Source organism: Petaurus breviceps, unplaced genomic scaffold (assembly GCF_028583685.1).
Source record: "Petaurus breviceps papuanus isolate PSGF00001 unplaced genomic scaffold, PetGlider_PUasm1.0 138, whole genome shotgun sequence".
Taxonomy (NCBI): domain Eukaryota; kingdom Metazoa; phylum Chordata; class Mammalia; order Diprotodontia; family Petauridae; genus Petaurus; species Petaurus breviceps.
In genome coordinates this window covers 806,111-827,873 of record NW_027185694.1, presented here as the reverse complement: position 1 = coordinate 827,873, position 21,763 = coordinate 806,111, and the positions used below count along the sequence as shown (strand labels likewise).

General features: G+C 39.8%; 2 protein-coding genes across 2 annotated transcripts in view; one reads left to right on the top strand and one right to left on the bottom strand.

Moving 5' to 3' along the window:
- The window catches only part of NTRK2 (neurotrophic receptor tyrosine kinase 2), a 428,347-nt gene that overhangs the window by 383,086 nt on the left and 23,498 nt on the right, over positions 1–21,763 (top strand). The window lies entirely within an intron of this gene.
- On the bottom strand, positions 10,516–11,001 carry LOC138174833 (small ribosomal subunit protein uS8-like). Its single transcript, XM_069105067.1, has one exon. The coding sequence runs from the start codon at positions 10,983–10,985 to the stop codon at positions 10,593–10,595; it is 393 nt and encodes a 130-aa protein (XP_068961168.1). The 5' UTR covers positions 10,986–11,001; the 3' UTR covers positions 10,516–10,592.

Here is a 21,763-nt window from a genome sequence, read left to right as displayed (position 1 = left end):
GAACTCCCAGTCTTAAGTCTATTTGTTCGAGTTGTCAAGAGTGCTAGGCACAGATAATAGAGTTGAAACACTTGTTCAAGGTCTTTGAGTGAGGGGGATTGCTAGAGACATAATCAGCTTGTGGTCAGTCTTTAGAAATACTCTGAGCCTGTTCCACACTTTCCCACATTTGTTCCTAAAAGGACATTTTTTTTAATGGTTTGGTTCTTGGGAACTAAGTACCGCTTTTGACAAAATGTCCTACAGCTGCTTGCCATTGGGTGTCTCAGAAAGGATGCCACAAATGCCTGATGTAAAAGGTGCTGCCCTTTGGAAAAAAAATGCCCTTTGAAAGAAATAGATGATGTGAGGTATAGTCCTGATGAGAAGAAGGACACAAGAATGAGTGTTTTTTTTTTTTAAAAGAGGAAGCACCTGAGAGGATATTCAGGCACATCCAAAGGTTAGAGGCAAGCGCTAATGATACATCCATTACATTTAGTGCACAAGGAAAATACATTTGAAGTCCCCGTGGTGCTGTTTGCTTGGTATTTTCCCCCACCCTATTGTCTATGAAAATCAGACATATTGGTTGGTAGCAAACTTCCCTGACTCTCAATCTGCTACAACTGCAGACCAGATCGCCTTCTTGAGGAGGCTCATAGATTTAAAGCTGGAAAGAACTCCAGAGATCAATTAGTCTGATGGCCTCATTTTACAGAAGAGAAACTGAAACCTAAACAGGTTAAGTGACTTGCCCAAGATCACACAGATAGTATTTGAGGTATAAAGAGGATATGGGTCTCTTATCTCAAGTCCTGATGCTGTTTATACTGTTACCTGTTCTGATACCCTGGGAAATCAGACTCAAAATTATTTTGAATGAAGATCCTGAATTTATTTGGATGAGAGGGGGATGGAGAGGAAAACGAGAAAGAGAGAGTGACAGACAGAGAGAGACAGACAGAGAGACAGACAGAGAGAGAGAGAGAGAGACAGAGAGAGAGAGAGAGAGAGAGAGAGAGAGAGAGAGAGAGAGAGAGAGAGAGAGAGAGAGAGAGAGAGAGAGAGAGAGAGAGAGAGAGAGAGAAACTCCAATGTATTTGCTTATGATTTTTCCCCTAGGACAATAAAATGACACAAGAAATCAGTGGGAAAAGATGAAATTCTAACCAGAACATCTGCTCATTGGTGGGTAGAGGTGTTAGTGCCCAAAGCTTCCAGCTTCTCTAAAATTTTCTTTTAATGGATACATCTAAAGCATTCAATTTAGAAAAAGGTCATAGACCTGCAGACTTCAATCACCCCATCTTTCTGTATCATGCTGGACCCCAGTATATAGGAAAAATTACTTTAGCTTATTTAAATGAAGCAGTACACCCCAAGAACCTAAGTTTAATTTCTGCTATTCGTGTGTGTGCATATGTGTGTGCATGTGTGTGTGTCTGTGTGTGTGTGTGTGCTTTTAAAAATATTTTAGCTCTTGAATAAGCTGAAAAACACAGCCTGTTACTGGCCATCCTCCAACCACATCACTGCCCTAACCAACTCCTTCTCCTTCCTAGCCCCCACCCCCACCCCCCACCCCTTGTGCCCTTTCTCCAAACAACCAGATCCTTTTAAAATTCACCAGTGGAATTTTCTCTCTCCAAGTCTGTATGGTGGGTTTTGCGCATTCAGACACAGCCTCGGTTTCCATGGCAGCAAGCCTCCTTTGCCAGGAGCAGGCGATTTCGGAAGAGGGGATTGTGGTGGAAGGAGGGGGAGGGAGAGGGAGAGGATGAAAAGTCATTAAAGTCTGTCAATTAGTATGCCACACCAGAGCTGCTTTTCCAAGAGCAGTCAGTGCTCTATAACTCCCCAGCACCACAGAGCTGGAATGGACAGGAAAGATAGATAGGCCCTCTTGCTTTTTTAATTTGAAGCTGGCAAAATTGCAGCTACCCACCTCACCAATATTTTTATTTTGTGCAACCCAGAATAAGAATTGTTCAGTACCTGACTGACGTCTTCTTCTATGTCCACCTCTTCCATTTTCTTTGGCTTTTACCTCCCTCCATCTTTAAATCAAAACCCCAGATAATGGCTACAGTGGAGAGGGCAGGTGAAATCTATTTTTCAGAGACAATCTCTCTCTGTCCCTCTGTCTTTCTCTGTCTCTCTCTCTGTCTCTGTCTCTCTCTCTCTCTGTCTCATCTGGATGTCCATTTGTCAGCAATAAAGGAAAAGTATGGAAGATACTCTAAGATGTTGACTATTTTGCTATCTGAGTGATAGAAAGTGGAGTGAAATTATCAAGCAGTTATATTATTTATATATATAAATGGAATGCCTATTGTGGGGAGGAATCCAGTGCTAAGTATAGTCTATGACAGTCCAGTCTCCAAAGTCATTCTTGAACACAGGTCATAGAGGTATTATTCCTAAATTTGCTAATGATTTGGCTCTGTAGTTTCACTGAGGCTCAATTGCTGATTTGTAAAAACAACTTTCTCGTATTAGCTAGGAAAGCTTAGTTTAAAAAAATACAGTGCCTGTAAAATGTATAATGCTACAACGAAGGGAATATATTTTGCCTAAATGATGCCCAAAAGGCCTTTAAACTCTGGGATGCACTATGACAAAGTGAAGCAAGCCTTAGTACTGAAACCTGGCCCACAAAGGATTTTCCTTTTTTTACAGCATTTATCTACATTTTTTGTTCCTATCAACTGAGTGGTTAGGAATTATTTTGACTCCTCTTTCCATCCTTGGAATTCGATGCAATTCAACAAGAATTTATTAAGTGCTAGGGGTTGGTAATACAAAGAGAAAAAACGAAACAATCCCTGCCCTCAAAGGACTTCATATTCTACTAGACTTTCTTCTTGTGCTCCTCCTTTGACACCTCCTCCTGACAGTGTCCACTGCATTCTGGCAATTTAAACTACCCAGACCACTTTTACTACAGAATGGGGAAATCTTGTAGCATTTTATAGGTTAGTTATCATAGTACGTAATTTAGCATTGCTCAGCTTAAAGCATTTAGTGGTCTTGTCCAGGTCCTCCTTTCATTCCCAGATTACAGCTCCTCTTATGGACCAGACCTTTTGGTCATAGTTCCCTTATTTGTTTAGTTACCCTATTTCTACTTCCCCAGTCCAATATTTAGGTTCCACCAGTCAATTCTTTTAGTCCCTGAGAGTCATTTCTATCTGGTCCCCTTAGAGCAATTTCACCTAAACAACTCTCTTTCAAAGCCTCCTGAACCATGTCTCAGTGCCAGCCCTGGGTTATGCTCACAGTGTTCTCTAGAACTAAGTTCTGGGCACTCCCCAGATCTCTGCCTGTCCTCCAAGATGCTTCATCCCTTTCTATATCACGGCACTTCTCAATAACCAAATTTGTTCACCTCCACTGTGCTAAGAGCTTGTAGCCTCCTATCATGCATGGGCCATCAATCTCCTCTCGCAGCCAGCTCTCATTTCTTGGCCATCTTTTTAGACAAACATCAACGTATGACATCTGCGACCCAATTATACTTTAATTATCTGGAAACCATCCAGAAGTTTTAACTCATATGTGATTAGCTACAAACAGCAGAAACAGGGTGTGGAGGCTGTGGCAGGGGAGGGGAAGGAGGTTTGTTGCGTTTACTTCATGTCGTTTAGGCAGTGTTTTCATGTCTTCATCTAGTCACGCAGATGGGCAAGAACACATCAGCCCAAGTTCTAACAAAAGGTAGCCTTGAAACAAATATTTTAAAATTAAGCTGAAAATGCAACCTCTGTGCTGACAGCACTTCTCCTTATGCAGTTGACACTCCCTGCTCCCGCACATGTCTTAACAAATGAGTCTCCTGTGTTTCTGTACCTGGATTATATGCAAGTGAAGGTCTCTGTCCAAATTCCAGGTCAATTTTCAAGCTGAGTCCATGATGATTAGGATGTTTGATATCAGCAACCATTCTCCTGTTCTGGACTCTACCGAAATTCCATGGAGAACTAAAGATATTGTAACTATATTTTTAAAATTCCATTTGGGAACTAAAATATATAGATGGGCTAGGGGGACAAGGGAAAGAAGAGTGATTGGAGAGGCAGCTTCACACAGCACTGTTAGGTAGGGGAGGAGCTAGGAAAAGGAAAATACATCATAACTCCAGTATACGTGATGTTATATTTTTTTAAACCTGTTTTTAATGTTGACTTATTTTCTGTTGACTCAGAGAATTTTCAAGCTGGTACAGACCTTAGAGGGCAGCTAGATGGGGTAGTGGGTAGATCACCAAGCCTGTAGTCAGGAAAACCTGAGTTCAAATTCAGCCTCAGTCACTTACTGGCTATGTGACCCTGGTCAAACCACTTAACCCTCCCTGCCTCAGTTTCCTCATCTGTAAAATGAGCTGGAGAAGGAAATGGCCAAATACTCCAGTATCTTTGCCAAGAAAACCCCAGGTGGGGTCAGATACAGTTGAAATGACTGAACAACAACACAGATCTAGAGTTCATGTAGTCCACACTTTTCTCTTCATATGTTAAGAAACTGAAACCTCAAGAGAGTATGATTTTTCCAAGGTTTTAACAACTGAAACAACTGGAATTCAAGGCTAGGTCTCTTTACTATCAGTCCAGTGCTCTTTCTAATATAATCTGTTACCTCCTACATTAATTTCATTTATTAAGTACTTTAGATATTCCCACCTCAGGATATTCGAACCTTTTTTGGTATTTCTGTATGCTTTAGTTCCTCTTTATCACTAGACTCTATCCTGTCATCATGACCCAGTTTGAGACTTTGAAATCCAGGCATTGCTGACAGAATCTGTGTATGCTTTGTTAAAATAAAAGATTAAAAGAGAACAGTTATGTATACACCATCTCAAAATAGTGCTTTATTTAGAAAGAGGTGTTAGTTATTACTGGCAGTTAACATTTGTTGAGTGAACAAAATCTGCTGAGCATTGTACAGAACATAGAATTAAAGAATCTCTGCCCAATTCATTTCATGGTCTAAATTAGACACAGACAAGTCATAAATGTGTGGAAAAGATGGGCCTGCAGCTAGTCAAAATCTCAGTGTATAAAATATGTTTAGACCGATAGAGATCAATGCATTCTGCGAAAAGGAAGAGATGTAGCCACAAATTCATGATGAGTTGGGGAGAAGGGAGTTGTTTTGTTTTGTTTGCAGAAGGGGCCTTAGAGATCTCCCTCTCCTGTTCTTTACTTTTTTTTGGGTCCTGAATCCCATTGACAAACTGGTGAAGCCTATGGACCCTTTCTCAGAATATTTTTTTTTAATGCGTATCTGAAAAAAATACTAAATTTCCTTTAGGTACTATTTTCCTTTCATTCAAGTTCATAGAGCCTGGGAAATCTATCCATGCAACCTTTAGGGGTTAAGAACCCCTAGCTTACATTTCTTCTTTTGAAAGCTTCATATAGAATCTTAATCTTCTAGATTTGTGTAAATTCCCAATAGATTTAAGATGTCATATTTTTATCAGAAATGTTTAATACAAAACTTTCCCCCTACATATTTTATAACTCTAACTGCATTAATTTTGTTTATGCAAAACTTTTTAATTTTATATTCTTGAAAATACCCATTTTATTCATATCAATTCCAAGTACCTTTATTCTAGCTCCTACCCTCACAGATGAATCTTAGATCCAGAATCTTGAAGCCAGAGTAAAGCTTCATCTCTCACTTAGTATTGAGGAATCAGGATTGATTCTCTAATGTTATCAGCTAAAGGCTTCACCAGTGTGCTTACACACACACACACACACACACACACACACACACACATCAGTAAAGAAGCATTTCGTTAGCCAGACTTAAGCTTTTAGAAATGTGTTTAATAAGGTTGCATAGTCAGAACAGTTGATATAAACATCCTTCCTTCAAATTTACAACACCCTCTTCCACAAGTACATGCAGAGTCCAGGGCAAAGTGAACTCAGTTTTAGAGAAGACATGTGGTAAAGGTGTAACTCATAGTTTCTAGTTACTAGAATGCCTTTTTGCCCATACATGGGGCATTCAAGAAGCCCCCCTTAAGCATAGTGACTAGGTAAAAGAGGCCATTCTCTGCCTCGTATTACCTAGCCTTAATCCCTGATTAGGCATTGCCTCAGTCAAACTGAGGCCTGTTAAAGACCAAGGTCAAGGTTTCCTACTCTATACAGGGCCATCTCCAGTCATCCTGATCTATATCTTGCCACTGGACCCAGATGGCTTCCAAGGAGAAAGTGAGGCCGTAGATTTTTGCATAGCCCTCCCTCACTTAAATCCAATTCACTTACAAATTATGACATCACCTTCTTGATGCCATGGTCCTTTTCAAGAACGAAGGACAAACAACTTAAGCGTGGTGAATCTGTATCCAGTATGTCCTGGTCTCCTAATACAGACACTGCCACCAGACAGTGCTATTCCAGAGGATGATGCTGGAATACTGATGAGAAAGTGGAAAGGCCAAGGCTGAAGCCAGGTCTATCCTATCCCCACCCCCTAACCTAGGTGATTCCTTCCCTACTGGAAATTCATATTTGCTCCAATTTCTGGAATCCTTCAGTTCCAGCTAACCCAGAATATACCAAAAAAATAATAAGAATTTAAAAATCCCTCAGCATATTGAAGACTGTCTGGCATCATTCTACTTCATGAAATGGTTTTCAAAAATGACTGGTTATAAATCCTTTCCTTAAATACAGATGTAAATATAGTTAATTATTTTGGTGTGTATTTTTATGCATAGATTATCCATTTAGAATTTATTGTCATATCTGGTATAAAGTGTGGTTCAATCTAATTTTCACCAAACTGGTTTTCATTTTCCCAGCAGTTTTTGTTTGTTTGTTTTAAACAATGAATCCTTTACCAGGTAGTTTATATTTTTAGGTTTACGGACCACAAGATAGACATGTACTCATTCCTAGGTTTTATTATCTAATCTATTTTTCTACGGTAGTTTTCTATTTTTTTAATTCAGTAACAAATTGTTTCAATAATTTCTGATTTTCTTCATATTATTTTAATTTTAGCCTTTATATTTTTGCTTTTTGTTATCCCATGTGAATGTTATTATTTTGTCTAGTTTTTTTAAGTATCCACTAAATAATTTGATTGATATAGACTAAATTTATTAATATGGGTAAATATTGTAATTTATACTATATTGCCATTGCCCAGCCATGAATAATGAATCTCTGTCTTTTATTTCTATAAGCATTGTTTTTAGTGTTATTTAAAGAATACTGTGAGGGTGGCACAGTGGGCAGAGTGCCAGACCTGAAGTCAGTAAGACTTATCTTCCTGAGCTCAAATATGGCCTCAGGCACTTACTAACTGTATGACCCAGGGTGAGTCACTTCACCCTGTTGGCCTCAGTTTCCTCATCTGTAAAATGAGCTGGAGAAGGAAATGGCAAACCAGTCCAGTATCTTTGCCAAGAAAACCTCAAATAGGGTCATGACTGTAACAGCTGAACAACAACAAACAAACAATACATATTCTTGATTGAAGCACTTCAGTGTATTTTATGCCTTTTTAAAAATGAAATTTCAGGGGGGCGGCTAGGTGGCACAGTGAATAGAGAACCAGCCCAGAAGTCAGGAGGACCTGAGTTCAAATCCGACCTCAAACACTTAACACAAATACTAGCCATGTGACCTTGGGCAAGTCACTTAACCCCAATTGTCCTCCAAAAAGCAAAAAAAAAAAAAATGAAGTTTCACTTTCCATCTCATTCTTTTTTACTAATATGAAAATACAGAGATTTTGAATTTTTTTTGTATCCTGCTTACTTATTTGAGATATCGTATTGATTTTTTTTAACATTTGAGGATTTTCGAAGTAGAACATATTTTCCACAAATAAAGATGCTTGCTTCCTCTGTGCCTATGCTGATTCCTTTAATTCCCTTTCTTTTGTTTCATTGCTATAACTAGCATTTCTAGTATTATGCCAAATAATTTTTTTTAAAAGATAATGGAGGGGACAGCCAGGAGGCACAGTAAATAGAGCACCGGCCCAGTAGTCAGGAGGACATGAGTTCAAATCCGACTTCGGATACCTAACACTTACTAGCTGTGTGACCTTGGGCAAGTCACTTAACCCCAATTGCCCTACCTTCCCCCTCCAAAAAGCAAAAAAGAAAAAAAAAAGATAATAGGCATTCTCAACTTACTTCCATCCTAATAACAAAATGTCTAGTATTTCTCCATTATAGATGGAGAAATTAACCCTTGTTAACTCTTGTTTTTCAATAAATTCTTTTTGTTATATTAAGGAAAGACCCTTTAATGTCTGTATTTTTGACTTATATCGTTAAAGATTTTTTCTCATTAATGTATATAATCAAATGAGTTTTTGTGGCTTTTGGCAACTACATTTTCAGGTAAATTTAACTCAGTATTATTCTTTGGATGTAAATACTAAGAACACGAAGAAAGGCAAAAAGATAGTCTTGAACCTCAAGGCCTTCACATTGTTATGGGGGAGGCAGCAGGCACACAACTATTCATAAAAGCTGCATGCGTTTTAAATGGAAGATGAGCTCAGAGAGAAAGCCCTAGCCCTGTTTGGTTTGCTGTATGTACGGATGTGGATAAGGGGAGAGGAGCTGGGACTTGAGGATAGCAAAGGTTTGCTGTAGGAGGCAGAATTTAACCTTATCTTGAGGAAGACAGGAAAATGAAGAGACATGGGTGAGGCAAATAATTCCAGGTATGGGGGATAACCAGTGAAAAGCCATGAAGTCAGGAGAGAGAGTGTTGAGTGTAAGGAACAGCATGAAAACCAGTATTCACCTGATTGTAAAATACATTGACAGGAGTAAAATATAAGAAGATAGGGAAAATAGGAAAGGGCCAGTTTGTAAAGGGTGTTAAAAGTCAACCAGAGCATTTTGTTCCTTCTCCTGGAAGTAACAGGGAACCAATGAAATTTGTTCACAAGAGAGGCAACATGGTCACCCCTGTATCTTAGGTAAATCATGTAGGCATCTGAGTGAAGGGTGGACTGGAGTGGTGAGATACTTGAAGCAGGGAGACCATCCATCAGGCTCTTTCAATAGTCCATGCATGAGTTGGTGATAGCCCCCAGGATGGTGGCTATGTGTGTAGAGAGAAGGGGATATAGATGTAGATGAGGGATGTGGTGAGGGCAGTGTCAAGACCTGAAATAAATCAAAGCCATGAGTTGAGGAACAAAGTGTCTTTAACTTAGATAACAGGGTGGCAAATCTGCCACCCTGGGGGATGTCCAGTGGATTTCCCAACCAAAGAGACCCATGAAAAAGTTTTTTATAGTTTTGGGAGGAGAGGGAGGAAAGATAGGTGAGGTAGCAAGGCCTGGTTGGTCATGAGATCCCAATGGCTCTTGGCAATATAGGCAAGGAAAACCACTTCCTTCTAGCTGTTTGGTCCCTCATGCCATGAATCCCAATGAAATCGTGAGCTGAGATCCAGCTCAAGCTAGGTTCCCTTACCAGATAAATCTCAGGGTGAGGAGATTTTGGTGTGGTTCAGCTCAATTTAATTGAGAGTCAATAGCTTGAGAGTAATTGGTAACTGGTTGTTGGTAAGGTTAAGAGTAAGAATGCAATTACTGAAATTCTGACATTACTAGAATCATTTAAGGGAGTGGCAAATAATATTACATTTGGTATTAACCATTTCTGTCCTTATATTAACAATTTTCTGTCAGTAGAAACAACAAGGCTTAACAACAGAATGGGTATATAGGATAAGTGAGAATGAGAAGTCTGATATTGAATTTGCAAGCCTAGGTGATTGGAAGTTTGGCAGTGGACAGGAACAGTAAAGTTGGAGAGAAGGGAAGGTTTGATGGGGAAAGATGATGAGTTCTAGTTGGGACATGATGAGCTTGAGATGTCCAAAAGGAAGTTGGTAATGTGAGACTGGAGGTCAGGAGAGAGGTTAGGACTGAATAAATTGATCTGAGATTCATCTGCATAGAGCTGATAATTGAACCCATGGGAGCCCATGAGATCACTAAATGAGACTAGACAGAGCACATGTTTTTAAGCCTTTTTAAATATGATTGAACCCTTTGAAAGTCTAGTAAAATCTGTCAACTCCTTCTCAGAATATTTTAAAATAATTTAATGAACTACTATAATTTAGTTAGAGGATGATGAAAATATAGATGCAATTGTTTGCTATCCCGGCTCATGGACCCCCTGAAATCTAGCAATCCCAGGTTAAGGACCCCTAGTACAGAGAGAAAAGGGGAGAGAGAGCCCAGGACAGAGCCTTAGAGGGATACTTATGGTTAAAGGGCATGACCTGGAGGAAGATCCAACAAAGGGAGACTAAGGAGGAGTGGTAAGCCTCTAAATATTTGGGGGGAGGGGTTTCTTGTGGTTATTCTATTCTCATATATGGGGGTTTAGTTATAGTTATTGCACTGTTATTTCTTTCTTCTGTAGATTTATTTAACCCAAAGTATTTATTTATTATATTAAGGTATCACTTTTGTTTATTCATTTCTTTATTCCCTTTTGCTGATTTTTCTGTAATGTTTTCCTTCATGTATCTTTTTTCTTTTTTTTTCTTTTTTTGTCCATTGGAGCATTTTATTTGTATGTATGTTTTACATCCTTAGAAAAAGAATCCCAGGATTTTTCCTCCTGTGTGTTTTCGTCTTGCTTCCTCGTGGTCCATGATGCCAGCTGAGGTTGTAAGCACACAAAACCGAAACTGACGGGATGGTAGCAGATTATTCTGCCACTTTTCCAGATCTTTCAATTGAACATCAAATCTGGGGCTGATTACACCACACTTGTTTAATCGGCGGGTGAGATTCACAACAATTTTTCCTGCTCTGTGATCATCAATGATCTCAAATTCGCCAATGTAACCATGCTTCATCATCACAGTTAAGAACCGGACAATTACTTTAGAGCATGGCCTGATGAGGACCTGGCGTTTTCCTTGCTTTTCTGCGTTGTTGATGCTTTTGAGAGCATCTGCCAGGACATTCATGTGCACCATGGTTGCAGCGCTGCAAGATGGCAGAAAGAGATGTATCTTTTTTCTTTTGCTTTCTTGCCTTTTTTCCCTTGAGATTATAGGGGGGGACTGGGCTTAGACATAACCATCTACTTAGCCATTTTGTCAGAAATTCAGAATTTGCATTTTGATATCTTTCTCTAGGGAGTTTTCTTGGGCGTTTCATACACTTCTATATGATTTGGTAGAACTTTCATTAATTGTGATATTAAAATTATGTCAATAGAGAAATTGATCTCTTAAAAAAATAAAGATGTGACTAGAAACATCTGAGTTAGATCTAAACACAGTGATATAATCCAGGAATCTTTTAAGATTAAGAGTTTTTCTATATTAAATAATTCTCACATGTAGAAAAATAATTATTTTGTAATGGGGGATGGAAATAGCATGGGTGATTTCAATCTCTAGACGACCTAAAAGCCTTATTTCAGGTTGTCCCAGAAATGCAATTGTGGGGAAATAAGGAAATATACTTTCAAAAATGCACAACCACTACTCTCTACTATCATAGAACTGTCCCTTGTAACAAAGAAAAAAAAAAAGTGAAGTAGAACAACTTAATACAATGATTACATCTGATATCATTTGTAACAATCCACACCGAGTAGTTCCCTGCCTCTCCACAGAAAAGAGGAAGGTGCATTTATTTCATCATCTAGGAACTAGGTGATGTAGTAGCTATGGTGTGAGACTTGTAAACAGGACGACCAGAGTTCAAATCCTGCATCAGACACTTATAAGCTGCATTACTCTGGGCTAGTTGATTAACCTCCCTTAGCCTCAACTTCCTCATCTGTAAAATGGGGATAATCATAGCACTTATCTACCAGGGTTGTTGTGAGGATCAAATGACATAACATGTAAAATACTTTATAAGTGCTAAAGCATTATATAAATGACCAGCCATTATTATTGGGAAATCTGTTTGTAAAGGAAATACTTTATTGGCCACAGTTCTCAGAAGTAATGAGATACATACCCAGTATGGATAGTAAAAATAATAATTATTAATTAGCTAAAATAATTAGCTAGGAAGAGGATTTTTTTTTAAAAAAACATAATATAGACTGATATTTACTGCCTTGCAAATGGTATATCATTGTTATCATCTGGGAACAGGGTAAGCAAGCCATACAAGGTGTCAAAATAGTGAAAGAAATTGTAGCATGTCTTTTAAAAAATGAAATACAGATTTCAAGAAAAAGCATCTTCAAAGATTTCTCAGTTTCACTAAAAACAATTATAAAGAACATATCTGAACTTTATTAATACAATTATGAAGTTGGAAGACAATGGTTTTCATAAACTCTCAGGATTTAGAAAGGACCTCCAGAATCATCTGGGACAACCCTTACTTGAAAAGAAATCCCATCAAAAGCATCCCTTATGAGGAGTCTGCTATCCATTCTGTGAGGGAACTAAGGCAACCCATTCCACTCTTGGACAACTTTGCTTGTTAAGTTGTTAGGTCTTTGTACTTATATCAAGCCACATTCATAATTCTCTCTCCTCTCCTCTCTCTCTCTCTCTGTCTGTATCTCTCTCTGTCTCTCTGTCTCTCTCTCTCTGTCTCTCTCTCTCTCTGTCTCTCTCTCTGTCTCTGTTTCTCTGTCTGTCTCTCTCTGTCTCTCTGTCTCTCCCCCCCCACTTCCCTCTCATTCTTCTTAGCTCTGCCCCATTTTAATTCATATTCCACTTTACAACCTTCCACTCAAATGAGGACAACTAATCACTACTCCCTGCCCCACCCCCCAATATCATTACTACTACCAGTAGTAGTCTTCTCCAAGCTAAAATTTTCCCTTTCCTTGAAATATTCTTTAGTTAGTATGATTTTTACTCTCCTCACCTCTCTGGTTGTCCTCTTCTGAGCATTTTATAATATGGCAAGACTTTGTCTTCATTGTTATTTCTTGATATTTTCCTTTGGCACATTTTATTTAAAAAAAAAACACTTCAGAGAAATCTCACTTTATTGGCTTTCTCATTGAATTACAGATAAGAAAAAGATGGATAGTCTATCCTGAACATTTTAATGCAGTTTAGACTAGAGAATACATGCTTCTATGTCAATAATTGTGTGGTGTTGGAGATATGATTCTATACATTTGACTTTCTCTTTATGAACTGCAGTAACCTCCCCAACTGAGGCCATGACTCTAAGAAGTACCTGACTAGAGGGGAAGCATTGAGGGGTATGTTTTCAAGGCCGGCAAAAGCTGCTAGTGCTCGGAAATCATAGGATCTTAAAGATGGAGAGGACCTTATAAATAGTCTGGTCAAATCCAGATCAAAAGCATAAATCACCTCTACAGATTCTCTGATGAGTGATCAAGCATCTGCCTGGATGCCTTCCATGGTTGGTGTTACCAGTAAAAAACACCTCTTGGATGCTGACTTTTGTACACCCAATGCCAGACACTCTCTTACATGGAGTAAGTGCTTAATACGTGCTTGTGAGATAAACTTTCACTGAACTCAATTGTGACTCCATGAAGTAGCCTGTCAGCTTGGGTGACCTCACTTTGTGATGCTTTCATAGGGAAGACCTTAGAATGTTGTCCCAGATGGATCTTTCTTACTGACAACAGCAGTCACTGAAGCCATTCAGGCAAAAGCCTGATAATTCATCAGAACCATTGGAGAACACATGCATGCTTTGTGTAGAGTTTGAGTTAGATGACTTCGACTCGGAATTGCTATGAGAGTCAGGGAAGAGAGGAACAAAGAAGAGAATTTGCTAAACATGGTTGCCAAGAGATAAATAAGGTTGTAGCAAATAGGTAGTTTGTGCCAGTAACTAGTATGAAGGTCTAAGTTCTTCATCATGAAAGCATCAGAAAGTAAGCTCTAATTTCACATGTATAACCTATATCGGATTGCTTGCCGTTTTAGGAAAGAGAAAAGAGGGAAAAAAATTTGGAACTCAAAATCTTTCAAAACATGCACGTTGAAAATTGTTGTTATATGTACAATAATTGGAAAAATAAAATACTATTAAAATTTTTAAAGGAATAGAAAAAAAATAAGGTCTAATGTCGAATCTAACATATTCCTTATCTGGCTTATTCAACTGAATTATTCAATTCAACAAAACTTCATTCAATCTAATATGCACATGAAAACCACTGAGGATACAAATCAAAAATCAAAAATAGTTCTTGCCTTCAGGAGTTGACATTCTTTTGGGAGTGATACATGTAAACAGGTAAATGTATACATAATAATTTGAGAAGGGAGAGAATACTAACTCTGGGGATCAGAAAGGATTTCACTAAGAGGAGGCAACAGGGCTGAGCTTTGAAGGAACTTAAGAGGTAGAAGTGAGACAGGACAGCATTCCAGGTATCTGGAACAGCCTGGGCAAAGGCATGGAGGCAGGAGATAAGACTACTGAGTTCAGAGAAGAACAAGTAAGACTGGTGGAACCGTAACATGCATGAAAGGGAGTGGTGAGAAATAAGCCCCCATGGACTCACTGAGAGCCTACTGAATGCCAAGAACAAATAGGTGCTGGGGTTACAAAGATAGCTATAACACAGGGTTTGTTCTCAGGCTGTTGGGTGATGGCTAGGGAAGAAACAGCTGTGTCCAGATCAAGTAGGACATGAGAAGACAATGAGCTGGCAGTGGCAAGAGTTAGAAGAAGGAGTATCTAGCTCCCGTTGTATTACTTACTGGCTAGGTAACTCTGGGAAAGCCTCTCTGAGCTTCCTATAAATTATCAGCAAGAAAACCTGCTCCAACCAGCTTCCAGAGTTATCGCAAGGAAGCAGTGAAATAAGGCATAGGAATGCACAGGAGTTATAGTAATATCTTCTCCTCTAGGAACATGACAACAACTCAGCCACTGTGCCCCGTAACCCATCCCCGCCCCTGACTAGCCCATCTTCCCATCGGCAGCAGCATCAATGAGGTAGAGTATCCTGCTGTGCTCTACACGTGACCTGTGTAGACCTGAGGGATATATTTGTGAACATGTCCTGGGCTTTGTATAAGATTCTCGTCAGAGTGAGTGATGATGGCCTTGTGAATATGGCAGCTTTCCTGAATCACCTTTAGTGCGGTAGGAAATTCAGGAGACACATGGTGAAACCCCAAAGAGTTCTGTCAAAGGGAAGAGACTACATTTCAGAGGTAGCTTCCCCTACCCCTATCCGTTCTGCTAATTTGATCAGTGTGGTGAATTCCCCATGAGGAAACTTCCTCTAGCCAATACAGCTCAGCACCTGTAGCTCATGACCTGAAGAGAATTGTCTAGGGCACTGTGGGGTGAGATGCCGTAGGGCCTAGGATGGCACAAGGGACATGTGTCAGAGATGGGACTTGAACCTAAAATGTCTGAGGCAGGGTTTGAACCTCGGTCTCATTGAGTGCAAATCTAGTGGTCTCTCTACTTAGCAATGCTGCCTCTCCCTCAGATATGAGAACTGAAACTTCAGTTACTCCTGAAATCACCTTGGCACCCAAATATTAAAATTCCAGATCATAAAATTACATTATGCAACATGATTTTCTTTACAGTAATTTATTAATAGTTGTTTTCCTCTACATTGATGATTAGGAGCCTTTTGTTATTATTATTATTATTTATTATTATTTTTAAAGCAATTGGGGTTAAGTAACTTGCCCAAGGTTACACGGCCAGTTATTTCTGGGTGTGGTGCTAAGTATCTGAGCCCAGATTCGATACCAGGTCATCCCTACACTGGGGCCGGTGCTCTTACTCACTACACCCACCTGGCCGCCCGTCTTTTGTTATATTATTAAAGGAGAAGTTTGTCCAGATGAAAATAATATTCGAATACACTTAACTGTGATAGAAATAACACTTGAACATTAAAACACGTGGACTGTTGTATTAGAGGGGGAAAAAAATCTCACTTTCATTTTCCACTGTACCCATATCTAGTCTGGTCAGTAGTATTATCTTGTTTTCCCAGAGACTTTGTTAATCTCTCCTTCATCAAGTGTAACTTTCTGGTCCTTGAGATTCAGACTAGGAAAAAAAATTCTGTTGGGAGGATAGTGTGTTCTTTCCAAGGTGAAAATTAATTTCATCATTGCAGGATTGCTCCTATCTCTACATCACTTGGCTTCTGTCCCATCCCCTCTGTCAGTCCCCACTTCCTAAAACCCTCAGCCCCAACCCAGAGGCATTTTCTTCTCCTCTTATTCAGAGAATCACATGATGCTGGCTTTCACTCTGTTGATGGTCATGTATCTACCGTCTGTCATTGTGGTAATAGAATATACTGCAGGGTCATCTGTCATTCACTTCCTCTCCTTTATTTGCCTCCTGCATCTAAGGACTTTCTTGCTTTCGTTCCTAGAACCCTTCATTCCTGAAGGACAGCACTGGCCACATAGTTCTATGTTAAGTTTTGAAGATACAACACATGCCTTCAGAGACCTAGCAGGCCCCTATGACCTTTAAAATCACAGTGTCTAAGGGGCAGCCAGGTAGCGCAGCGAGTAAGAGCACCAGCTCCAGTGTCGGGATGACCTGGGGATTGAATCCGGGCTCAGACACTTAGCACCCACCCAGAAACACCTGGCTGTGTAACCTTGAGCAAGTTACTTAACCCCAATTGCTTAGGGGCGGCCAGGTGGCTCAGCAAGTAAGAGCACTGGCTCCAGTGTGGGGAAGACCTAGGGATCAAATCCGGGCTCAGACACTTATCACCCACCCAGAAACACCTGGCCATGTAACCTTGAGCAAGTTACTTAACCCCAATTTCTTTAAAAAAAAAAAAAAAACAGAGCCTAGGAACTCTGATGCATTCACAAATTAGTAGACTTTGCCCTGGCAACTCAACAACTACCACAGCAACTGAGTTAGCCTGTGACCTGGATGGTAATATTTTAGGGGACATCTTCTTATAAGCCCCTGTTACAATCCCCCAAAAAGAAAATTTACCTCATTATGGGCATCACATAACACACATGGGTTTGTTTGTTTTGTTTTGTTTTGTTTTGCTTTTTGGAGGGCATTTGGGGTTAAGTGATTTGCCCAAGGTCACACGGCTAGTTTTTGTGTTAAATGTTTGAGACTGGATTTGAACTCGGGTCCTCCTGACTCCAGAGCCAGTGCTCTATTCACTGCACCACCTAGCCACCCAACAAGTGTTTTTACTTATGCCAAAAAATAACCATACTACCGTGTTTCCCTGATAATAAGACACTGTCTTATTAATTTTTTTGGACAGAAAAACACCAGAGGGCTTATTTTCAGGGGAGGGCTTATTTTAATGAACATTGACAGCAATTTTAATAAACAGGTAAATGTGAACAAAAAAAAATGTACCTTTATTCAATAAGCAAATCACTGGGGAAGAACAGGATGACGCGCTCACTGCTGCAGCTCTGGTTGGATGCAGCTCGGAGCGCGGCGTGCGTTTCACGGGGGGGGGGGGACGGTGCATACAGAGGGTACCGTAATGTAGCGTGTAGCGCAGGGGATCACCTTCACTACAGTAGCAATCTCAATAGGGCTTATTTTGGGGGGAGGGCTTATTTTAGAGGAATCTTACACAGTAAGGGGAGGGCTTATTTTCGGGATAGGTCTTATTATCGGGGAAACACGGTATAATGCCATTCTAGAATTTAAGGCTGGGGGGAGGGCAGAAGAAGTGGGCTTAAGAATGTCATTCTCTAAGTGCTCAGTAATTGGGGCCTAGTTTCCCTTGAACTTTAGAAAGATCCCTTTGACATCTGAGTATGGGATAGACTAGAGTGGGAAGACCCTTGAGGAAGGGAGTCCAGTGAGCAGGCTACTGCAATAATCCAGGCATCAGGGTGGTAACTGTATATGTCGTGAGAAGGGCATGTATATAAAAAAAAGGATGCGAAGGTTGAAACAACAGAATTTGTTATGTGGGGTGAGGAGGAGTAGAGCATGGCACTGAGCTTGTAAGACTGGAAGACCAGGAGATTGAGGTCACCAAATCTAAGGGTGACCTCAACAGTGATTTGATTACATAGCCAGTGGAAGACTGGGGAATGTGAGGGGAGGGGAAACAGGTTCTGTGAGGCCCCAAACCATTTGCCAACAAAGAGAAGCAGGAAGAAGCCGTCAGGATAAATTCTACAGCATAAAGTACCAAGGGGATTGTAACCAAACATCATGGGACTACCATGTTGTATGAAGTAAGGAAATGCATCTGTAGCTCTTGGGGAATACATACAATATGGGGAAAAAAAAACCTTTGTCTCCTTTATCCTCTCCATCGTGTAGCAGGACATGACTGATGCAGCCATGCTTCCTTGGTTAACCTCTAATTCATTTGCTAAAGCATGATTTCCTGCAAAATAAAGGCTGGACTGTCCTTATGAATCCATTCTCTGGAAGTGAGAAGTGGAGATTTTCTGAAATGGGCTAATGGAAATTATATGATGGATCACTTGGTTACACAGAAGTCAGTATCAACTTTGGTTTGCTTAAGGAGAATAGTTGTGTGTGTGTGTGTGTGTGAGGGAGAGAGAGAGACAGACAGACAGACAGACAGACAGAGACAGAGACAGAGAGAGACAGAGACAGAGACAGAGAGACAGAGAGAGACAGAGAGAAACAGAGACAGAGAGAAATAAAGATAGACAAAGAGAAAAAGACAGAAACAGAGAAATAGAGAGAATGAACCTAGAGAATCTGGGTTCTGTTTCAACTTCAACCATGGACTTTAAATGTGGCATTTGATAAACTGCCTTATCCATTTAGACCTCAGACTTTCTACACATTAAATGGTAATAATAGATGTCTTATATTCCTCATGATTCAGAAGAACATTATAACATTAAGTAATTTGAATGAAAATATACTTTGGATGTCACATACAGTATTAGTATGTCAATATATACACTTTAGTGAAGAAGATAGGGGAAACAGCATTACACAGAAAAGCTCTACTAAGAAAAATAATATACTTTAGAACAATCATGAACTTGGGCATAAATTCAATATAGGCTTCAAAGAAATTGGCTTGGAGATTTAGTGAAAAATCAGTATAAACTATTTCTCCTCTCTATTCCTTTTTTAATCTTCTAAAAGTCTTTGTGGAGGAATGTTATATTTTAATGGGTAGAGATGGTTTCTTTTTAGCCTAGTGATAAGGGCTATGATAGAAACAGTTGATTAGATCGAGAGAAGAAAAGAATTACCCTGACAAATGTGAGTTTCCCTAACAGAAGCAACTCAAGTCTTGTGGGAGAAGTCAAATCAACCTCTGTATCCTTTAGAAGACTCTATGTGTAAAGGACCTGGGAGGTCATCTAGCCCAGTTCTGTCATTATATAAATATGGAAATGATACTCACAGATGGCAGGAGGCTTACCTGGAATCACACGAGTAATAAACAGCAGAGTCAGAATTTGAAACCAGGTTTTAATGAATGTTGTCCCTTCCACCTTCACTTTATGGTCCACCAACACTGATTTACTTGGAGTTTTTCAAATCTCCATCGATCTGCTCCCTCTGTGCCTTTACACTGGTGGACCCCCACCCTTGGTACATTCTTCCTGCCCACTCATCTCCACCTTTTTTTTTCTGTCTTCTTTTAAGACAGCTTAAATTCCACTTCCAGAAAAGGCCTTTTTTGGTCCTCTCCTCCCCAACTCTAGTTGTTGATGCCTTCACCTCCCAGCCTTCAATGTAATTCTGTCCGTATCTTGGACATAGTTATTTACATGTTGTTACCTCCACTAGAATGTAAGCTTCTTGAGGGCAGGGATTGTTTTTGTTTATGCTTTCCTTTCTTATCCCTGGTGCTTACCACTGTGTCTGGTACTTAGCAAGTGCCTAATAAGTATTTATTGACCGACTTTGCTCTGATCTGCTGTATGGAGAAAAAACAATTTTTGCCTCTTTTCAAAAATCTTCCTGAAAACCTTCCTCTCCTGGTTGTATTTTCATATCTGATGCAATAGATCGCTTGGAACTTGAGGATTCAATCATTCTTTCCTTTCAATAAAAACTTCTGACAACCTCTAAGTAAAAAGTAACCATCAAAATAGCAAGAGGCGTTCTAGAAAAGTAGAAGCCTCCAGCAAAGAAATTATAAGCATTTACCAAGTGGGGATTCCCTAGAGTTTCAGGAGTTCACTTGCCAGAATATTAGAGTTGACTTTGTATCCTTCCTGCACAAATGGCCCATAGCTGGGTCTCTAATCGGTACAGCTGGGAGTAAAATTAACTCAAACTGCCCCAGGCCAGCATGACACAATGCTCACAACAACTTTGTTATAAGAGTGTTTGGAAGAGGAAGGAGGAATGCCGTCTACACCTCCCCAGTGCCACGAGTCCTGGCCAACAGCTCGACCCATTGTACCAGAGGAATCTCTTTGGTTCTTTTCTCTAGCATCAAGTGCAGCACTTGAGCTGTGCTCCATTCTTGTTTTCCAGTGATGTGAGCGCTTGATGTATTTTGTATCACTTCTTGCCAACAAGTCATCATTGTAATGAATTTTATCTTTCTTACACTCATCATGAGTCTTCCCATTGAACTTTGGGTCACCTTCATTTCTGAGTCTTCTGAAATCAAAATGTTCCATGATTTGCAACTATGTGACAGCATCACCAGAATATTGATATAAAAATGTGTGTTTCGGGGTCACAGAGCAGCTTGGAATTCATAAAAATGTGGTAATTTCCTAAATGTAATTGAGCCCAATCTCTTCCTATTGAATTTGGGTTCTAGTTCATTGTCTATCTGTACCTCCTGTCCAAGATATACCTTCTAATGAACTAACTCAAGGGCTACCCACCCAAATGTATTTCACAATCTAGGCAATATCAATTTTTCATCCATTTGGTTTGTTCAGTGTAAACTGTTAGACTGATCTCTTTTAGGTAACCATTTTCCTCATTGAAGAGAGTGTGTAGTGTTCCAGGTTTTTTTTTTTCAATCAGTTCAGTGCCATCCACAAAAAGAAGCAGCTGGAGAATCTCACAATCCATAAGAAATACTTCTCATAATTAGACTTTGTGTAGGATGCTTTCCTTAACAGTGACAAACCCCTTTGATGAGGAATGAATTTATGCTGTAAGAGTAATGGGCTTGGGTGTCCCTGCCTAGAGTCTGCCTATACAAATTAGCAATAAATTATCAAACCAGTGACAACAAGAGGATCAATTAGAATGACAAAATAGTCAATTAGCTGAATTTGTATTTTTCCAGGTCTAGATGTAAACAGGTTGCAAGGGTCTTAGAAATGCAGTTAATATTTCTACACTATCATCTACCTGGGGATGATGTTAGATGATCCCTTCGGAACAAGATGCTTGCCCTTGTTAGAATTTCGCCGAGCTTTGCTACCTTGATAGACCACCTAGCTAGGGTTCCCAGCTGCTCAGTAGGAGGTGATGGCCCTATGGGAATTGACGAAGGATTGTGATTTTTTTTTTGAAGGCAGGGGTTTTGTTTGCCTCTCGTTTTATCCCTGGCCCTACTATGTGCCTGGCACATAGTAGGTGTTTAATGAATGCTTGTTGATTGACTAGCTGGCCAACTGGAGATTGTGATGGTGGAGATGGCCAAGGGATGGGAATCACAGAAGGAATAAAACAAAGGAATCTGACTCATTGCCTTCCTTTTTCCCACTCTTTTCTCCATGTGCTACCTTTAACCCACACCGAGAAACCCTCTTCTTCTCTGAGGTGTCACTTTAGCTCCTTAATCCTTGCCTTCAGTGGCTTTCCTCTCCCACATGTGCAACATACATCTGTCTCCATGCCTTTATTTACAGTTTAAATTAGAAACGGG

Bases quoted from the DNA above. Each gene is read 5' to 3' on its own strand.
- LOC138174833 (XM_069105067.1), bottom strand. From the start codon at position 10,985: ATGGTGCACATGAATGTCCTGGCAGATGCTCTCAAAAGCATCAACAAC.